Source organism: Staurois parvus, unplaced genomic scaffold, assembly GCF_062004578.1.
Source record: "Staurois parvus isolate SC_StPar_1 unplaced genomic scaffold, SC_StPar_1.0 ptg000236l, whole genome shotgun sequence".
Lineage (NCBI taxonomy): Eukaryota > Metazoa > Chordata > Amphibia > Anura > Ranidae > Staurois > Staurois parvus.
In genome coordinates, this window is record NW_028318032.1 from 622904 (window position 1) to 644557 (window position 21654).

Below are 21654 nucleotides of genomic sequence, written 5' to 3' on the forward strand. Positions count from 1 at the left end.
AATCAATATAATCAAAATAATTAATCAAAAAGTAAATTGTCCCCAGCAAAAAGTGTCCTTATATGACTTATTCAATAAACCCAAATAGTGGGAAAAATATATAAAATGTCCAACACCAAAAATATATAAAAGTGCTTTTGTCTTCAATGTTCAGACTTCATGTGAAAAAACAAAACTCACCGTGCACAAATCCACCACCAGATAGATTGAATAAACTCAATGATCTGCAGATGGATAACCAGAGTATATGGGATAATAAACACTTTGTATTAACCCATATACGCTGGTTATCCATCTACAGATTGTTTCTCCCAGAGCAGAAGCACTTGTGCTGGTTTATAATTTGTTGTGGGGATGCTTTTCTTCAGCAGAGACAGGGAAGCTGGTCAGAGTTGATGGGAAGTTGAATGGAATACAGGGCCATCTTAGAAGAAAACCTGTTAGAGTCTGCAAAAGACTTGAGACTGGGGCGGAGGCAGTGGTGTATTTAGGTTTTGTACTGCCCTAGGCAACACAAAAATTGGCGCTCCCTCCCCACAGAAAGAGCCTGACATTGACCAAGAACACCCCTCCACCCAAGCCTTCCACTACCACTGCCCTCCATACACCAGCCACCATCCCCCATGGTGAGAGAGAGAAAGACACTCCCCTTCACAGCTCTGTACATCCCCAGGAAGGAGAGTCGAGTTGTGCATACACAGTCATGTAACCCACAGCATCTCTCGGAACCCACCAGGTCCCCATGCCACGTGTGTCTCTTCTTCCATCCCTTCTTCCAAGGGGCAGTGCTGCCCCCCCTGAAAAATGCCGCCCTAGGCAAATGCCTTGTTTGCCTTGTGGTAAATACACCCCTGGGCGGAGGTTCACCTTCTACCAGGACAACGATCCTAAACATACAGCCAGAGCTACAATGGAATGGTTTAGATCGGTGGTCTGCAAACTGCGGCTCTTTGCTTGCCTCTATGTGGACCTTGGGACACTATTCCTCCCACTGATACTAGACACTATTCTGCCAACTGACATCAACAATGGCGCACCATTCCTCTCACTGATACCAAAGATGGGGCATTATTTCTTTGACTGACACCAGTAATGAGGCACTATTCCTCCCACTGACAGCAATGATGGCGCACTATTCCTCCCAATGATGGCGCACTATTCCTCCCAATGATGGCGCACTATTCCTCCCAATGATGGCGCACTATTCCTCCCAATGATGGCGCACTATTCCTCCCAATGATGGCGCACTATTCCTCCCAATGATGGCGCACTATTCCTCCCAATGATGGGGCACTATTCCTCCCAATGATGGGGCACTATTCCTCCCAATGATGGGGCACTATTCCTCCCAATGATGGGGCACTATTCCTCCCAATGATGGGGCACTATTCCTCCCAATGATGGGGCACTATTCCTCCCAATGATGGGGCACTATTCCTCCCAATGATGGGGCACTATTCCTCCCAATGATGGGGCACTATTCCTCCCAATGATGGGGCACTATTCCTCCCAATGATGGGGCACTATTCCTCCCAATGATGGGGCACTATTCCTCCCAATGATGGGGCACTATTCCTCCCAATGATGGGGCACTATTCCTCCCAATGATGGGGCACTATTCCTCCCAATGATGGGGCACTATTCCTCCCAATGATGGGGCACTATTCCTCCCAATGATGGGGCACTATTCCTCCCATTGACACAAACGACATGGCACTCTTCCTCCTAAAGATACCACTGATGGGGCACAATTCCTCCCCTTTATACCAAATGTGGCTATGTTTACTACCACTGATGCCAGGAGCATTTCCACTCCCTCTTGCCACAGTCCTGCCCCCCTAAAGTCTGAAGGACAATAAACTGGCCCTTTGTTTAGAAAGTTTGTAGACCCCTGGTATAGATCAAAGCATATTCATGTGATAGAACGGCCCAGTCAAAGTCCAGACCTAAATCCAATTGAGAATCTGTGGCAAGACTTCAAAATTGCTGATCACACTCTGCATCCAATCTGACAGAGCTATTTTGCAAAGAAAAATGGGCAAAAACTTCACTCTCTAGATGTGCAAAGCTGATAAAGACATACCCAAAAAGACTTGTAGATGTAATTGCAGCGAACGGTGGTTCTACAAAGTATTAACTCGGGGGGCTGAATACAAATGCACGCCACACTTTTCACATATTTATTTGTAAAAAAAAATTTGAAAACCATTTTTCTTCCACTTCACAATTCTGTGCCACTTTGTGTTGGTCCATCACATAAAATCCCAATAAAATACATTTACGTTTTTGGTTGTAACATGACAAAATGTGGAAAATTTCAAAGGAGGTATGAATACTTTTTCAGGGCACTGTAAGCATGGCCATAATCATTGCCAAGAGAAAATGTAAGGGGAGAATGCATGTTGGCTATATCCAAAAGGTCTCTTTCAATGGCAAAGAGTCATGTCTGACTGGAATATACTTTTAAAGTAACACCAGAGCTGAATTTTTGTTATATTTTGGATAGTGTACAAAGGGTTATAAATTTCAGTAAACCTTTAAAGCTGAACTCCAGAAAATGAAAATGTCCTCCCTTGCAGTGGAGCTGTGCCTGCGCTGTAAGGCTTAGATGCTCGTTTAGTCTAGGACCAGTGTTTCTCAAACTTTTTTCAGCCAAGGCACCCTTTAAAACCATGTACCATGTCAAGGCACCCTCTAAAATTATGGATAGGCTTGAGACACCCCATTTTAAAAATGTACTAAACTAAGAGTTTTATATAACGCAATAACATCCACACATGTAGGACACCCAACGTTAAAGGCCATTCAATCTTCCAAAGTAAAGACACTTTTACACACTTGTACTGAGTAGTATTCCAGTGTTTCTCTTCTCCCTCAGTTTTTTCCCCATCACTGAGCTAATGTGACCCCAGCACTAATGGAGAGGGGCGGGGGAGGGTCAAACAAGGATGCTGTGCAGGCAACCAACATTCTCCTTATCAGCTGATATCATTGATTTTCAGGATGCCGGCAGCTACAAGGTCGTAATGGTGCCCAAAGAAAACCGGTGGCTTGGTGCAAATAAAATGCAGGCTTGTGCCAACCGCTGGCTTGTATACAAAGTTTGGGCAATTTTTAGATATTTTGCCAAGGCACCCTTGAAGAAACCTCAAGGTACCCTGGTTGAAAAAGGCTGGTCTCGGAAGCAGTTAGAGCACTTTTATTTACTTGTTGCTCCGCTCCCCTGCAGGGCAGAAGAGGCTGAGGACTAATCTAGCAGTGCAGAGGAGCCCGTGAGAGCAGAGGATCAAGTACGTAAAGCTGCCTTTCATGGTCCCCTAGACTAAATGAGTGGTTAACCCCACTGCAAGGGAGGACTTTTTAGTTTTCCAGAGTATAGGGTTTACCTGTGTCTGTAGCCCCCTGAGCAATATTTTCCCTTCTCATTATGTCCCAGTGCCCACACAGGAAGTAAATAGAATGTTTGTAACGGGGACAAAAAATTCTTACAGGGTTTTTAATCCTCCCACACACAAAAGGCAACAGGAACACAAACAACAATAAAAATAAGACAGAAGTCTATCTTTCCACACTTTAGGCTCTACCCAATGCACTCCTCTGTATATTATCTATCAGGTATTACCAGAGTTTACAGCAAACCACCACACACACACGAATGGAGGAAGGAGTTAACATTATCTGACAGATAATTAGCAAGCACCTAAGCACTGTACCTTGATCTTTGACAAAGAAGTTAGTTGTTACAAGTGGTGGAACTTGTCCTCTCAGGCCAGTGACAAAAGGTTCAGAACTCCTGTTGATTCTGTCATCTTCTATTACTTGGATCTAAAGTATGACAAAGAAGGGATAAAGAATTAATACACCATACACAGAAGCTGAACAACATTTAACATAAGATACTAGGTGTTCAACACTGTTCTGTTTTACAAGGAAGAAATGTGAACTCACCACATGCACAACATACTTAACATATGCTGGTGACATGTTAACAAACAGTTGGGTCACAGTTTGTGTATAATAGAAAATGGAGATTTTTATGAAAACTGATGAAAAAAAAAAAAAAAAAAGTATTTACACCCAAAAGGAGCCAACAGACATTCGTTTAATATTGCAAGGTTGCAAATAAAAACTGCAACAGAATTGTAGCCCTGATTCTTTGAATAATAGCCACATAGAAACTTTAAGATAACAAGATGCAGGGTTCTTTTCTACAGATCGGTTTTAAATGAAAATAATTAACTCATTTGTACAGTGCTATAAAACAACTATATTTCTAATGTACTCATTTGAGAAGCTTGCTTGTCACTGCCAAACAAATAGGACATACATAGTTTGTGGGATTCTTTGTGCTTAAAGTGGAACTACACTGCACCTGAGCAGCATAAACCAAAAACGCTATTAAAATCATTTTTAATATTCAAAGCAAACTCCCCCATCCATCCATGTCTCTATGCTTTATTTTGCTCAGAAATCACTTTGAAAAGCACCCCTAGCATTTCCAGTCGTGGCCATCTTGAGTAATGGCAGATGACTGATGTAGCATTTACTTCCTGGAATCCATCTGCCCTTAGCTTAGGCACAAGGGTGTGCTTAACTGAGAAAACCCCTCCTCCTCTCCTGAAGACTAATGTGATGTATAATATCATTTGCCTACGCCTGGAAGCAACTGAAGAAATGTAAAAAAGTTTAAAACAAGTAAATAGGATATACCTTGCTATCTATGTAGTAATGTTAGCAGCATATAGATTAAAAATAGTTGATTGAGAGAGTGACATTCCGCTTTGTGTGTGTCTTTTTGGGGATTACCTGGGAAAAACCTTTGAGAATAGTTTATTGTTGAGAAAGCAAGTTTCACAACATATATATACAAACACAACGTGGGCCATTTACAAACATAATACAAGTTTATGCAATAAGGCAAAGTGCAATAACCCATTGCAGTCAATCGGAAGTCACCATTTGGTGTTTTTATAAAACAGGAAACGAATGTGTTTGTATGGGCAATTGAATTTTAACTGTCTTCTCGTCACTGATGCAATGATTAAGTACATAAGTGTTGGTTAACCGCTTCTCCACAGCTCTATAGCAGAAATACTGCTACAGGGCTGAGCAAAATTACACACACACACACACACACATATATATACACACACACACACACACACACACACATATATACATACACACATATATACATACATATACACACACACACACACACGTGATATGCATTTCCGAGTAGGGGGAGTGCGCACCGCCATTGGCGGCTACAGATGTCGATCACTGGATCCCAGACGCAGATTTCCCGCCGGCACCCAGCGATCGCCAAGAAACAGTGACAGGCGAGAGACCTGTGTGTAAACAGTAAAATTAGTTTTCCCTAGTAAAACAGCACACAGCTAACCCTTTGATAGCACCAGATGTTAACCCCTTCCTGCCCAGTGTCATTAGTATAGTGTCAGTGCTTTTTATTAGCATTGATCACTGTATTAGTGTCATTGGGATGTCAGCGGCAGTTAGTCAGTTCCCCCCCAGTGTCAGAATGCCTGCCGCAGTCCCACTATAAGTCGCTGATCGCCGCCATTACTAGTATAAAAATAAATAAAAATTCCAGTATATAAACCACCATTTGTAGGGACTAACTTTCATGTAAACCAATTAATTTACATGTATTGAGATTTTATTTTAGCAAAAGGCATGTAACAATACATTTTGGCCTAAATTTATGACTTTTTTTTAAATTTTTTTTACTGGATGTTTTATAGTAAAAATGTCAAAAATATTGGTTTTTTTTTTCAAAATGGTCGGTGCACAGGTGATCAAATGCCACCGAAAGAAATCGATTTGTGGGACATAAATCTCATTTATGTACAGCAGTGCATGACCACGCAATTGTCAGTTAAAGTAACGCAGCGCCATATCGCAAAAAATGGCCTGGTCAGGAAGGGGAGCAAATCCTCCGGAAGGCAAGTGGTTAAGAGACACTGAACAATGTATTCATGGAGCTAGGATGAAATACAGCACTGGCTGTTAGTATGAGGTTTACATACTGCCAGGGGTAGTTTGGACAATGTTTAAGGGGTACTCACTACTGCTTGCCAAATTGAACTCTGTATGGTAGTTGAGAGGGGCGTAGTAAAGATTTATTGGAATAGTGCTACATAATAGAAGAAAGTGAAGATACAGTTTCACAACAGGATAAGAGCATTCAGGTGTGATGCTACACAGGGACCTACCTGTGGGGGAGTTATGGCTAAACAAGATGTCCTAGAACTCATATCATTAAATAGACACATCCAATAGGCAAGAATACTTTGTACTTCTTACAAAGTCACTGAAAGTCAGCAAATCAGGAAGGACAACTTTACAAGTCTTTAGCTGTAGACTTGTTTGGATTCAGTGACACAAAGGACTGGAAATAGTGTGTTGGTTCGACAACCAGGCAACTGGAGCATTTTTCAGAACAAGAGATCAGCAATGAACATATTTCTCTGATGACAGGAAATAAGAATCCACAAATCCCCCTATTAAACCTGAACTTGTTAACAATGACTACAATATAATCCAATTAAAGTGATATTAAAGCTTCAGGCTTTTTTAATAACAAATATGTCATACTTACCTGCTCTGTGCAGTAGTTTTGCACAGAACAGCCCTGATCCTCTTGTTCTCGAGTCCCCCGCCAGTGCTTCTGGCTCCTCCCCTTGACCAGTACCCCAAATAGGAAGCCGTCTGCTATGGGGGCACTAGTGCATACTTGCTCCCGAGCCCCGCTGTATGCGTCCACAAGACACAGAGTCCATAGCGCAACCCCAACCCCCCGCTCTCCTCATTGGCAGTGATTGACAATAGTGGGAGCCAATGGCTCCTGCTACTGTATCTCAGCCAGTGAGGAGAGAGACCGCAGAGGCCTTTATGCACATTGCTGGATCAAGAGGGGGCTCAGGTGAGTATTGGGGGCCTGTGGGGGGAGCAGCACATAGGTTTTTTTACCTTCATGCATACAAAGTATGAAGGTAAAAACCCTCAGCCTTTGCAACCACTTTAAAGTTTCCATTTCAGGAGATGTACTAAATTTAGCCATTTAGAAGTGTGAGTAAACAAAGTTAGCCAAGACTTAGATTATGCGATTTACTTTCCTGCAACCACTGGTTGCAGGAAGGAAAAAAAATTGCTTGTTTCCCCAACCAACAAAGTCTGTTGAAAGGGGAATCCCTCCCATGGAGCTATTGTGTTCTCCTGGTGGGGAACTATCCCTGCCAGAACACAAGGATTACTGCTAGCAGCAATAGCCACAGCCAGTAATCACATGCTAAAGATCTGACAGGCTGGTTGTACCAAAATTGATCAATGGATCGACTTGGGCACAATCAGCCTGTCAATAGATGGATCGAATAATGGCTAGTCCCTGCTGAACTGGCAGAGATTCAATCCATCTATGGCTGGCTTAAGGCAGGAAGTTGAATTCAGAAGACATATGCCAAAAGGAGAAAAGTTGGCAAAATCTGTCCCAAACAAACATTCCTGTTACGGACAGAAAACAATACAGTTTAATCCCTCAGCAGATCTTCAGCACTGTCCAACCATAAGCAGAACATGTCCTTCTGTAATTCACCACACTGAAGTTCGGTACACATGTACCAAAGGTTGGCCGATTCAGCAGGAAGGTGGGTGAATGGACTCTGATGGGCCCTCCTGTATCTAATGAGAATGGGGCTTTGATGGGCCCTCTTCAGGGCCGCTGTTAGAAATCATGGGGCCCCAAACAGCCTACTGTATGCGGCCCCGAACTCTGCCACTGACTGCACCCCCTGCCCATCCACCTACCTCCAATCTGATCCACTTAAAAAAACAATGTAAGGGGCTCCGTCCTGTCTAGGCAGATGGGAGAGTAGTTGGGTGTAAACAAACAGCAGAGTTAATTTACACTCGATCGCCCATAGAGCAGAAGGGGCTTGGTCCACATCCGCTCTGCATAAACTAAATAGCCATGGACCTGTCATCGACCCACTCTGCTGTGACCAGGGGATCAGCGGACAAAACCCACACTGAGCAAAGTGGAATCCCCCACCCATGTGTAACAGGGGCCTAAGGATGCATTTCACTGTCCTTCCCTTCAATGATCATCATGATAATCACTGTGTGACTATCATTATGATGATTACATTTGGCTGCTGTATAATTCAAACTAGGGAACAGTCAGAGCATAGGTAGAGTGAGAGTGTGTGAGTGTGTGTTCAAGGTCTTTCAGCACCCGAGGCTCAGATGGCAATCTCTGCCCCCCTACCTTCCCTAAGTAAAGAATTAGATTAGGCTAATAAATGTGTAATGTTTAGTGATATGCTGAAATAGTAACAATAGTTGTACACTGCAATGAACTGAGGTGTTTAAAATTAGTGCATAAATATGGGGTTAACAATGGCAAAGGACAATGCCCCTGTGTTAGTGGTGTCACTGGAAGGAAAAAATAGCCCCCACATCAGTGCTGTCATGTGAAGGAAAAAATGCTACGGCGTTGATTGGCAACTACTGTAGGTCAGTGGGAAGGAGGAGGAGATTTTAGTTCTGTAGGGGCACATGAAACTAAAGGGCTCTAGGGAACTTGAAGGGAGAAATGGGCAATAAAATGCCATTGCTGGCATTTGACAAGCAGTGAGGAGGCAATATGTCACTTCCTCATGGCCTGTTTTAACCTGACCTACAAACTCCTCAACCATATTCATTGCATGCACTTGCAGGGTAGCTGTGGTGCACCCCATTCATGGTGACATGCCATTTAATTTTTGCCATTTAACAGCACTGAGTGGCTGCATCTCCTTGTTCAGGTGGGGTGGTCAGGGGTGGTAAAACTTCAGCTCAACTGCCTGCTTGTACTGCCCTACCCACCTGTGTGAATGAGTCACTAAGGTCTTGTTCACAAGTGTGGTCTGAGATCTGGGCATTCCCCTCTAGAAGTCACACACTAACTGTCTGCCTGGCACCCTTTCCATCCCAGCTTACTTTTTATCTCTTGCAAGTGTCCAGAAGCGCAGTACATTCTCTGCTGTCCTTTAACATGGCCACAGATAATCACTCTCATTCCTACTATGGCCACATTACAGGACAGCAGAGAATGTGCTGAGCTGCTGGAAAGGTGGAAGAGAGAACAAATAAGCTGGGATGGAAAGGGTGCCAGGCAGACAGTCCGTGTCCTAGAGGGTTATGCCCAGATCTGAGAGCAGAGGTTGCAGGATGAGAGCAGTGCAGGTAGATGTGAAGGAGAAGCAGAAAGTAACAGGAAAAAGTGAAGGGGGGAGGGGATGAGTGTGATGATCTGATCTTACAGGGTGGAATAGAGACTTGCAGGATATGGAGGGAGGGGAAGTGAAGCTGGAGGTGAAAGGTGCCTGAGTGAAAGCAATTTATCAGGAACAAAGCCGGGAAGGAGAACAAGTTGATGGGAGCAGAGAGCACTCTGTGAAGGAAGAAGTGGCTGAAACTCCCAGACAGTGGCCCACCTCTCCAAATAGCATAGCAGGTGCCCCCTCTGCCACCCACCCCAGTCCTATCCCTGCTTGCACTGTACCTTGATTTTAATGTAAATGACCCCCCGGTCTGCATTGCTGGCTGTCGAGTCTGTGTCAGAGGTAGATGGATGGACATGGACTGCTGTCTTTGCCTCTGTCTGCTGCACAGAATGATCGCTTCCAACCTGCCCTGAGGCTGCCAGTCTGCAACCCTTCTTCTTCAGCCACAGATCCCCTCAGCACTTACTTGCTGAAGGATGCAGGCAGTGTGCAAGATCAATCGCTCCTCCAGCAGCACAGGGACTGAGGGAGCCGGGACTTTAATCTCACTATCGGCAAATGCGGCACAGGTTGTTGTGTAAATCCACATGTACACCAAAAAAGAAAAAAACTCCCTCTATCTACAGTCCCCTGTGGCAAATCATATTCTTCTCATCAAGCCCAGGGAATAAGATTTACCACCTGGGAGCCACAGGGAACAATATTATGCTCACACTATGCACAAATATGTGATGTACTATGTGATCCTTGAAGCTGCCGGCTGACTGGGCCCTCCTGTTAAGTGATAGGGCCCAGGCCCCCTACAGGAGGCCCAGTGGTACCCCCTTATCAGTGGTCCTGGCCCTCCTATATCTAAAGGGTAGAACCTGCATAAAACAGAATTTTTTTTCAGTCTATGAATTTGTAAAATACACAATATGGTCCTCGTACTGAAGTTTGAAGACCCCAGCAGTAGCACAATCTTCACAGTCTCAAAACAAGTTTTTAAAAACTGAGCTACCCTTGTGGCCATTGTCAACACATCTTGCTTCATCAAAGCGGTTTTCCCATAGAGCTATATGGCAAATGCACGGTGATTGGCGATAACTTTGGTTTACATGAAAAGTCTCGCTAAGCCCAAAATAGCCACACTTGAGGTAGAGGATATCTCCGTTCAACAGTAAGAGATGTAAAGACCTGGCAGGGAGAAGTATCCTATAAAACTTTGGAAAAGTTTTGGAAAAGGGAAAGAAAACTCCTAGCTATTACATAAGATTCTCATAGGAGATGAGCAAAAGTTGGAAAAGGTTTAATTTACTCAAATGTATGTAAGGTTTGCCTGAACAGAATCTAAAAATTCCTGAATCACAATTGCTTGGATTCTGCATAACTCGCTGCAAATAGAGAGATATGCATCTAGTGACTCTCCCAGTTTGATCATGCCAACACTTGTATATTAATAGCTCTCCTAATAGCTGAGCTAAGCCGTTTTACAATAGGGTAGCTATCATCTGACCATTATTGGTTTGCGGTGTAGACAGTACACTCTCCACCGCCATCTATCTTTTAATCACACTGAAAGACAATTTAAGGAAACCTAAGAAAAGAGGAGTTTTGTCAATTTCGAGTAGCATGGCGTCTGATCTAATCTTTCACTCAAAACTGGAAAAAATAAAAAGGTGAAATCTGGTTACACACCTTTCCTATCATGCATGTTGCAGTTTGAAAGGTAGTCTTAAATTTCACCATGCAGCAATGAACACTGGATGTAAAGTGGAACTATAACCATCCTCCTATATTTCCTGCCTAACCTGCATAAGAAAGAGAAAAAGAAGAAGAAAAAAAAAAAAAAAATCTGTGTACTCTTATTTTCAATCCACTCCAGTCTGGCTATATGATCCTGCTGCTCTGTGTAACAGAGCACTTGACAATGGCTGTGAATTCCAAGAGCCGTGACATCACCCATACACTCCCATGGCTCTGCTGTTGACAGCTCTCCCTCCTCTCCCCTGCAGCAGCCGCTCACTTACACAGGGGAGTTGGAGATGCAGAATCAAGTAAAACAGACCAAATGAAAAATTGAACACCTTTTTTTATACAGATACGGCAGGATAGATAGGAGGAGGGGTAAGGGAGCATTTTTAGTTAGGCTTTTCTTCTACTTTTATAATGTTTCTAAACTATATACAATAACTGATACATGACATGATATATAAATAAATGGAAGTAGTGCCTAAACTGCCAGATGCAGTGGTTAATACATGGAACACAGTGCTGGCTGCATTGCCATCGGGAACACGAAAGGAAATATGTAAGTCTGGATGTTAATAAGGTCACATTTCACTGATGGGAGGACTACAGAGCTGGGAAGGCTCAAATGTCACAAGATTCTCCTTAATGTTTATTTAGCTCACTACACTAACACTGCTTAAGAACTCACTACTATGCACTTCAAAAACAATTCTATATTTCTTAGGAGTGATGAGTGTGGACAGATATAGTGCTACTTAATGAGGTTTGTCTACAAACTACCTTAGATTGTGCATCCCTTGAGGGTTAGGGACCGATGTGAATGTACAATAAGTATGTAAAACGCTGCGTAAATTGACGGTGCTATATAAGTACCTAAAATAAATACAAATTGGAAAAAAAAAAACACTAAACCTGTGACACCCATGATATCTACTCCCATCCCCCTCCCTATATTCTGCCTCACCCTTCAAATCCTATTCCTGTCACTCTGGGGGATATTTACTAAAACTGCAGAGTGCAAAATCTGGTGCAGCTGTGCACATAAAGAAATCAACTTCCAGGTTTTATTGTCAAAGCTTAATTGAACAAGCTGAAGTTAGAGCCTGACAAGCTACCACCATGCATAGCTGCACCAGATTTGGAGTGCTCCAGTTTTAGTAAATCTCCCCCTTTGTGACAGTAATAAGCACCACTCTGAAACAAACTGTTAGTAAGTAGTAACAATTTTACAGAATTATAAAATTCAGTGTTCATAAGGACTGCTGAAGGAAAAAAAAAAAAGAAAAAAAAAAAAGAAAAAAGGAAGGTCAACGGTAACTGGTCACCAAACGAATACCAAATTTACAATGTGATATATTAGAGTACACACAAAGTTTTTGTTAGTAAATTTATATATCACCTAGATTAATACAGGGCTCAACGTTTATATTGTTAAAAAAAATTAGAGTCCTGTTTCCACCCCAAAGTTCCTGCAGGACACAATTACCAGTACTGCAATTCAAAACAAGGTACTTTGTGTTGGCTAAAACTTGAGAAAATCATTACTTCTGGCCGTGTGCAAAGCAGAAAACGATATTCCTTTTCAAAGAGAAATTGATAAGAGCTGAGGTTTACGTGTTATACTCTGTGGGGAAGCACTTCTCATTTTATAGGCACAGATTACTAGATTTACTACATTGGTTGACTTGTAATGTTTGCATACTATTGATTTTTCTAACATTATTGTATTCTTTTGGCTATTATATTTCTATAAGACAATTCTCAGGCCTGTATCAAATCTAGGGCTTGCACACACACGTTAAGTAAGTAACCTAAGTAACCTCCCAAAAGCAGAGCATACGTGAGTTTATGGAGCTAAACACCACAAACTACTGCCAACATTTAAGAACCTAAAATAAGCCCGGAACTAACCTACATTTTATACTTGGCTTATTGCACTTCTTTATAAACTTTTGGCCAGTGTGTACCTGTCTCTACCATACTGACAGCTGTCCACTATAACAGAAGATGGTAGCAATACTCTGGTCAAAGTGCTAGACAATCAGATGCTGAATGCAAAGGCTGAACATACTGGGGTCTATTTCTAAACAGAATTTCCTGGATGAAATGTCGCAAGCATCCATGCAGCCCTCTGAATATTGACCGTATTTTGCCTAATACAGTGATTTCGGATGAATGAAAGCTCCATCTAATGGCCATAATGCGCTATATTTCCTGAAATATCTCAATCATGAAAATACCGCAAAATGACCAATAGATGTAACAGATGATCATAGGAAATCAATGTATTAGATAAAATGTGGTCAGAATTCCAAGGGTGAATTTGTGTGTGAATGCTTTTGCTTGTTTTTCTTTTATAAATAGACCCCACTGTGTCCCCTAGTACCATCATCTGTCTCCAGCATAGATTGTTATGCACAGTTTAAGGCTGTATTTCACCTGCAATACAGATGCATCCCAATAAGACCTGCTGCATATAAACAAATGCATCAGAAAGCAGGTCAAACACCGATTCTACACTATTCCACTAAAATCAGTGAGAATATGCAGATGTGCAAACAAACAAACGTCAAAATGCAGGACAGCAATGTCTGTGTAGAAAAGCCGCTAGACCAAAAGGGCCAGAAACAGCTGACTCAAAAAAATCAATAGAAAAATAAGAATTTTGTACATTTTGTCGATTTTACTTGTAGTCCATTGAGAGAATTCAATTACAGGTTATCTATCTTTCCATTCAGTCGATTACAGGTTATACTGCTGCTTAAAGGAAGGTGGGACACTAGCAAACAGGAAAAAGTTGTAAGCCAGGCCTCATATAACCTCTCCTCTACCTGGCATGCCTTAGTTATGTGGGAAAGCAAAAGACATAGGGGTGGGACAAATGTCCCCCAATGGAGTACAAAAAAAAAAAAAAAAAAAAAAAAAAGAAAAATTTTAACTTAACTGCAACTTCCATAACTTGAGTACCGTACAGGACACATGCTTGATATTCATACAGGGTCTATGAATATATTTGTTCTGTATGATTAGGATAACCAAACTGTCTATATCATCCACTGAGGGATATAGGAATTCTATTACAGTTGGGACATCCAAAATGTCAGGCATCTCAAGGTCAAAATCCTGAATCAACAAATAGCTGGGGCAAAAATTCTACAAGGCAGAGGAGCTGAAATGACTATGAAAGGACAGAAAATCAACCTGATGTTCAGGAGCAGGAAAACCACCACCTATGGGAAACTCATGACTGAAGGAGCAAATGGGCTCCTGCAGGCGAGAACTGAGGAGCAAATCAATAAAAACTGGAAAACAAACCCCACAACCAATCTTGTAGAAAGATAGTAAAGTTGTGAGCCCTGAAAAAACCATAACCCCAATGAATGCACAAAAGGAACTCCCCCCCATATAACTGCAGGGGAATAAGCTCTGAAGACATAGAGGGGAAGTAAAACTAGCAGGCAGAACCCTTAGGCAAGCCATATTTTTATACTATATTTTTGAATGCGAGCTTGAGAGCAGTATCACCCCTGAAGGTATGTCCCTGTCCAGGGAGGAACCTGAAGTCCCTAAGTGCGGGCAACTCAAACAGAATTGAACAGATACACCTTTTAAGAACAGCTCTATCAGAAGACTGATAGGCGGAAGCTGAACAAAGTTTAAAGCAGACCAACCCTCCTTAAAAGTAAAAAATCTGAAAGGTTCCCCCAGCCATAGGTGATGTTGCTAGGGACTGTATCAACTTCAGATCCAATGAGACAATATCCCTCAAAAGGGCAACCAAATCAGATGTTCCTCTAACGTAGTTTTGGCATTTAGCAGCTGCAACCAGAGTACCCTATCCATTTGTACGGACATTAATCCATAGGTTTTGAGGCTTGCAACAAACCATCACAACTAAAAGCACAAGGCTCCAGACATTTGATTCAATCGCTCAAGGACCCAGGGCTTCCCCACCGCTTTATGAGCGCCTCTCAAGGAGGAAGCGCTTTAACACAGTCAGGAGGGCTCAGGACCCTACAGGAGTCCCAGTGCAGTGATCCTCCAGGTGCATGGTAGTATGCACTGCATCAATCACATTTTAGACAATCCCTTGTGAAAACAGAGTCATCAGCAGGCTTGCTCAGTATATTAGCCTCTTCCAAGAATAGTTGGGCTCATACTCTGAATCAGAGATCATGATTGGGCTCTCAGGCTCAGCTTGATTTTCGGGCTCAAAAGGATCAAAAGCACTCTTCCAAGAATAGTGCCAGGGCGTACCTAGAGCCTCTGCAGGCAGAGTGTTTCAGTAGTTGGGCACAAACAGGCAGGAAGTCCAGAGTGGACAAGGGAGAACATTGCAGGGATGTTGGAGGCCTTGGTCCCAAAGAGAACCTATCAAAAGGGGTCTCAGGTTCTAGATTGCAGCCATCAGTTCCTTTTGGGAATACCAGATAAATTCCACCAGAACAATGAAGGTTTCAAGCAAATGGACCGTTACTAGGTCACTGAAGGTGGGCACTTGGTCTGCAGCCTTAACACTGCTGTGGTAAACAAGCAGTGGCAAAAAAATCAAAATGGCGTCCAAAGGTTCAACAGTGAGGCTGCTCCTGGGGTTTCAGCCTGACCAGCCCTACTCAATAAGCAAGTCTTCAGAGACAAGATCAAAGCTAGGGCTGTGCTGCTGCTCTGCACCTTGTGGCTAAATTCCACAGTACACTCATGTCTGGAAAGCACCGCAAAGCCCAGTGCCCAAAGATCACATTCCAATAGGGTCCTATTTGGCCTCAAAAGCAAGCACTGAAAAAAACAAAACACACTCCAAGTTTTGAAATCTAGCAAAAAGATTAAAGTTTTTTTTCCAGTGGAACTGAAGAAAAGGCATTGAACCTCTTAGAACACTAGAAAAAATCTGAGGCATGATGGATAGAAGAGGGGTTATACAAGGGCTGCCTTACAACAACTTTCTTTTTTCCCCCCTTTTCTTTTGCCAATATCCCAAGCCACCTGTATGGCAGTATAACCCAAATAAAAAATCCTGTGTCCCTAAATGGACATTAAAGAAATGCTTTCAATACAAGGTGGCAGAAAGTTTTTCAACACTAGCTGGCCGTCTCTTGAGATTGGAATCCAAAAAAAAAAAAAAAAGAAAAAAGTAAAAAACACATCCTGCCCACCCACTTGTGGTACACAGAAATGAAAAATGTGTTCATGTTATTTACTATTAGCTAGATAACCACACTACGGGAATAAAGGAATGAGTGTCATTAGGATGATGGTAGGCTACATGCACTGGTGAGGTGATCAGCATGCGCAGAGCACAGTCACACACAGAAAAAGGAAAGGAAAAGGACACACTAATCACTTACTGGACTAGGAATTGCATCGGGGTCTATCCTGTGCCTTGATTTCTGCTGGGGTGGCAGTTCATTAAGCTGCTTTATTGTTTAAAAAGTTGAGAACAAGAAGCGATGCCGCAAAACAGCAAAGAGAGAATGTTTAAGGATAACAATTTAGAAAAAAAAAAAAGGGTACAGTGTTATACTCCCCACCCTCTATTATTACACAATGAAGATGGCAGAAGCATTACATGCATTTGCTTGTCTCACAAAAGGATTAACAGACTTTGGAAAATAATTATAATGCATTTTAAGGATGCTAGAACAGAGAAGGAAGAAACAGGCAAAGAGACAAGAGCAATGCAGTTGGTTCACACACTGAATCAAATACACTGCAACTAAATTCCAACTATTCCAACTGCTCAACCACTGAAAATGAAACAAACATTGTTATCTGCAAAGTAAAATGTGTTTCACTTATTTCCACCTCTCCTTTATCCAAGGAAGATAAACATTGATAGCTACAGTATAGCATAAAAATAAAATCCTGTATTTGTCATGGAATACACAGCAGTTCTGTGAAAGTAAGAAGTAGCAACAAAAATACTGTATTTAAAGAAAAACCTAAAAAAATTTTTATATAGTAACATTCCATTATTGCAAATATAAAATTGTGCATGCATGCACACCTGCAAATCTGTGTTATCTTTAGCAATATCCATATTTTCTGAGATTCAAAAGTCATTTTGCCTAGTCTTGCAGGTGATCAAAGGATGCTACCATCTGAGGGAAATGATGTAACCATTTCCTCACAGGAAAGTCTAAGAACATTTTTTTTTTCAGATCTAGGACCTGGATGTGAAGCAGGGCAGATCGCCACCCCAAGTCCCTCTTCTGTTCTTTTGTAAAGCCATTTGTTAGTGGTTTTAAATTAAAAAAAAAAATGCAGCTGTCAAAAATGAGAAGGGAACACAAGACAAGACTGGAGGGAACTACACTGTTCTGAGCAGTGGTCTCTGTCCCTTATAAAACTATAGGAGCATACTTGCATACGAAGAGGTGGGTGTGGAAACCCCATGAACTCTGCGCTGCAAAGCTTGCAAAACAGTGACTTTTTGGATAAACCACAAGACACACAGTTTCGCAAGTGTGCATGCATGCAATTTGAGTGTTTGCATTATAAAAGAAAAAAATCTGTTTTAAAAGAATGTTTAAATTGTATTACAAATACAATTTACACCACATTACCTTACATGACATTTCCATGTGATTGCAATGGCTCATCAGTGTACTATATAGCTGTATTTGTGAGGGATAGGTTCATACAAATCTCATGGTTGGCCTTCACTATGTAAAGTCTCTGAAATGTTAAAGAACACTTACGGGACTAGGGATGGAATCTGGGTCCAGTCTCTTCTGCGCAGGAGGGGGAGGAGGAGGACCTGGAGGCCCCTGAGGACCAGGCTGGCTTCCATAATTTGGAGCACGAGGATAAGCTGCCGGATATCCAGGCTGAGGAGCCCTAACTTGTCCAAAGGAACCTGTGAAAGTGGCACACTGTTTAGGTTTAAACTAACAAATTGTTTAAGATTCTACCACAACTGCATAATGCAAATCCTTACCCAATTTATGTATGCAGCAGACATCTCCAAATGCAGATGCCTGCTATGTGCTAAAAGCAATGGATTACATATGATTTAACCATTAGGTATGTTATGGAGTTCCACAAAGAGCCAGGCGCTGTGGAATGTGTAATACGTTATTACACATTCCACAGCGCCTGGCTCTTTGTACAACTCCCGGGATTCACTCATGTGACTTACTATGGCTGCAGTGGTTTTTCATCATTTATGACAGTTTTCAATTTTCTCCCTTGGTATGTGCCCTTTGCACTTATGATTATAGTGTTTATTAGGTATGCTATAACCATGTACAGAATAAAAAACAAAATCAGTATTTTTGGCACAATATACGCTATGAATCTAAAATAATTTTAAGCCTGAATAAAAAATAAAGTGATTTTAATAACAAACACATCACACTTACCTGCTCTGCGCAATGGTTTTGCACAGAGCAGCCTCGAATCTCCTTTTCTCAAGCCCCCTGACAACGCTTCTGGCCCCTCCCCCTTGCCGAGTGCCCCAGAGCAAGAGGCTTGTGCTAGGGGTACTCTTGTGTGCTTACTCCCGAGCCACCTCTATGTGTCTATGGGACACACAGAGGGTGGCACAGTCCTGCCCCCTGCTCCCTTCTCACTGGCTGTTATTGACATCAGCGGGAGGCAATGGCTCCCGCTGCAGTGTCTCAGCCAACGATAAGAGGGCAGGGAGAGATTCTGTTCCCATGCACATCATTGGATCGGGATGGGGCTCAGGTAAGTATTAGGGGGACTGAGGTGGGAGCTGCACGCTGAAGGTTTTTTTTACCTTCGTAGAATGCATGAAGGCAAATAACCTTCAACCTTTAGAACCATTAAGTAAAAATTATTCAAAACCTGACCCAAAAAAAAAAAAAAAGAAGAAGTTCATAATATTCATCAAAACACCCATTTGTGAAGCCTTTTTGTATGTATTCTTTCCACTTCTAAAACGGAGTCTTTCAGTGTTTTTTTTTTTTTTTTTTTTTTTAAACACTGTCCGCTTCCTACAAAAGCATTTATCAGAAAGGAGGCACATACAATATACTGCAAATAAATATGGTGTTATTTTTCAAAACAGTGTTAGTTTTGGGTTGGGCTACAAAACAGGGAACAATAAATGTTATATCTCAGTACAACAAATTGAATGTTTAAGTTCCAGAAATCCCTTCCCTGACACTTAAGAGTCAAACCATAAAAAAAAAAAAACAAAAACAAAAAAAAAAAAAAAAAAAACACCTGAGCATCAATGTAGTATACCACATTGCTTTATATAGTAGCAGAGTTGTACACAACAGTTCTGCTCCATTCCCCCTTCCCCTTTGCAATGAGGATTAGCTAGATATGCTAGCTGCTATACTAAGATGAGGCTGAAATAGAATTTAACTTCAAAATTATCATTTGGGAAAGATACAAAAGTCAAAAATGGAGCTGCACAGTCCTGATGTGTCTGGACCAAATGTAACTTCAGGTGTGCTTGTAATTAAATTCTACTTCTTAACATTTTGGACCCCTGGAAAATATACATCTTAAAAGAATAAGTTCACCTTTCGTAACATGTTACACACATTTAGACTGGCCCCGTGGATCTTCTCCCCACCTTGCTGGCTGTCAAATTTTAAAAAACCGCTGCCGTGCGGGGCTCTGCCTACACTGCCATGTCACTCATTCACAGTCCTCTGTGAATGAGAGACTACAAGTCCTGGAAGCCTTTGTGGCTCTTGGCTTGTAGCTCTCAATGAACTACCACAGCGCTGTGGAGAGCCATGGTAGTTCATTCATTCTTCCGGTCAGTATAGCTACCTGCTCGTACAGGCAAGCAAATATACTGACAGGTCTGCAGGAGACCTGCATGGCATCTGCTGATCACTGGTGCGATGCTTTACAGGCTCCTGCAGCAAAAAATAATAAATGCACATTTTTTTACCTGCAAAAACAAAAAAAAAATGTGCATTATTTTTTTACTAAAAAGTGAATTTACAGTGCCTTGAAAAGGTATTTATACCCCTTGAAATTTTCCACATTTTTTATGTTACAACCAAAAACATAAATGTGTTTTATTGGGATTTTAAGTAATAGACCAACACAAAGTGGCACATAATTGTCAAGTGGTAGGAAAATGATAAATGGTTTTCAAAATATTTTACAAATTAATATCTTAAAAGTGTGGCGTGCATTTTTATTCAGCCCCCTTTACTCTGATACCCCTAACTAAAATCTAGTGGAACCAATTGCCTTTAGAAGTCACCAAATTAGTAAATAGAGTCCACCCGTGTGTAATTTAATCTCAGTATAAAATACAGCTCTCTGTGAAGTCTGCAGAGAACACTACTGAACAAACAGCATCATGAAGGCCAAGGAACACACTAGACAGGTCAGGGATAAAAGTTGTGGAGAAGTTTAAAGCAGGGTTAGGTTATAAAAAAAAAAAATATCCGAAGCTTTGAACATCCCACAGAGCATTGTTCAATCCATCATCTGAAAATGGAAAGAGTATGGTACAACTGCAAACCTACCAATACATGGCCATCCACCTAAACTGACAGGCCTGGCAAGGAAAGCAATAATGAGAGAAGCAGCCAAGAGGCCCATGGTAACTCTGGAGGAACTGCAGAGATCCACAGCTCAGGTGGGCGAATCTGTCCACAGGACAACTATTAGTTGTGCACTCCACATATCTGGTCTTCATGGAAGAGTGGCAAGAAGAAAACCATTGTTGAAAGAAAGCCATAAGAAGTCCCGTTTGCAAAAAGCCATGTGGGCGACACAGCAAACATGTGGAAGAAGGTGCTCTGGTCAGGTGAAACCAAAAATTTTACATTTTGGACTAAAAGCAAAACGCTATGTGTGGTGGAAAACTAACCAAGAACATCACCCTGAACACACCATTCCCACTGTGAAACGTGTTGGTGACAGCATCCTGTTGTGGGGATGCTTTTCTTCAGCAGGGACAGGGAAGCTGGTCAGAGTTGATGGGAAGATGGATGAAGCCAAATACAGGGCAATCTTAGAAGAAAACCTGTTAGTCTGCAAAAGACTTGAGACTGGGGCGGAAGTTAACCTTTCAGCAGGACAATGATCCTAAACATACAGCCAGAGCTACAATGGAATGGTTTAGATCAAACCATAGTCCTGTATTAGAATGGCCCAGTCAAAGTCGAAACCTGAATCCAATTGAGAATCTGTGGCAAGACTTGAAAGTTGCTGTTCAGACAGACACTCTCCATCAAATCTAACAGAGCTTTAGCTATATTGCAAAGAAGAATGGGCAAAAATGTCACTCTAGATGTGCAAAGCTGGTAGAGACATCCCCAAAAAAGACTTGCAGCTGTAATTGCAGTGAAAGGTGGTTCTACAAAGTATTTACTCAGGGGGTCTGAATACAAATGCACTCCACACTTTTCACTTATTTATTTGTAAAAAAGTTTGAAAACCAGTTATTTCCTTCCACTTCACAATTATGTGCCACTTTGTGTTGGTCTATCACATAAAATGCCAATAAAATACATTTCCGTTTTTGGTTGTAACATGACAAAATATGTACAATTTCAAGGGGTATGAATACTTTTTCAAGGCACGGTATCCTTTAAAGCTCCATGCATCTATGCAAAAGCACAGGGGAAGCGATTGCCCCCATCCACCTTGAATGTGTGGATGGGGGAAATTGGATGATCTTTATTTGTTC

General features: G+C 41.8%; 1 protein-coding gene across 4 annotated transcripts in view; it reads right to left on the reverse strand.

The window, feature by feature from the left end:
* SEC24C (SEC24 homolog C, COPII component) overlaps window positions 1–21654 on the reverse strand; it is a 71625-nt gene that overhangs the window by 26380 nt on the left and 23591 nt on the right. For 2 of the 4 annotated variants that reach the window (XM_089680195.1, XM_089680191.1), the window contains 3 exons: window positions 17717–17874; window positions 16364–16432; window positions 3714–3825 (listed from right to left, as the gene is read on the reverse strand). In XM_089680195.1, coding sequence (XP_089536321.1) covers window positions 3714–3825; window positions 16364–16432; window positions 17717–17874 — 339 coding nt within the window. The remainder of the gene's footprint in view (window positions 1–3713; window positions 3826–16363; window positions 16433–17716; window positions 17875–21654) is intronic. The other 2 variants (XM_089680193.1, XM_089680194.1) reach the window with 2 other exon arrangements.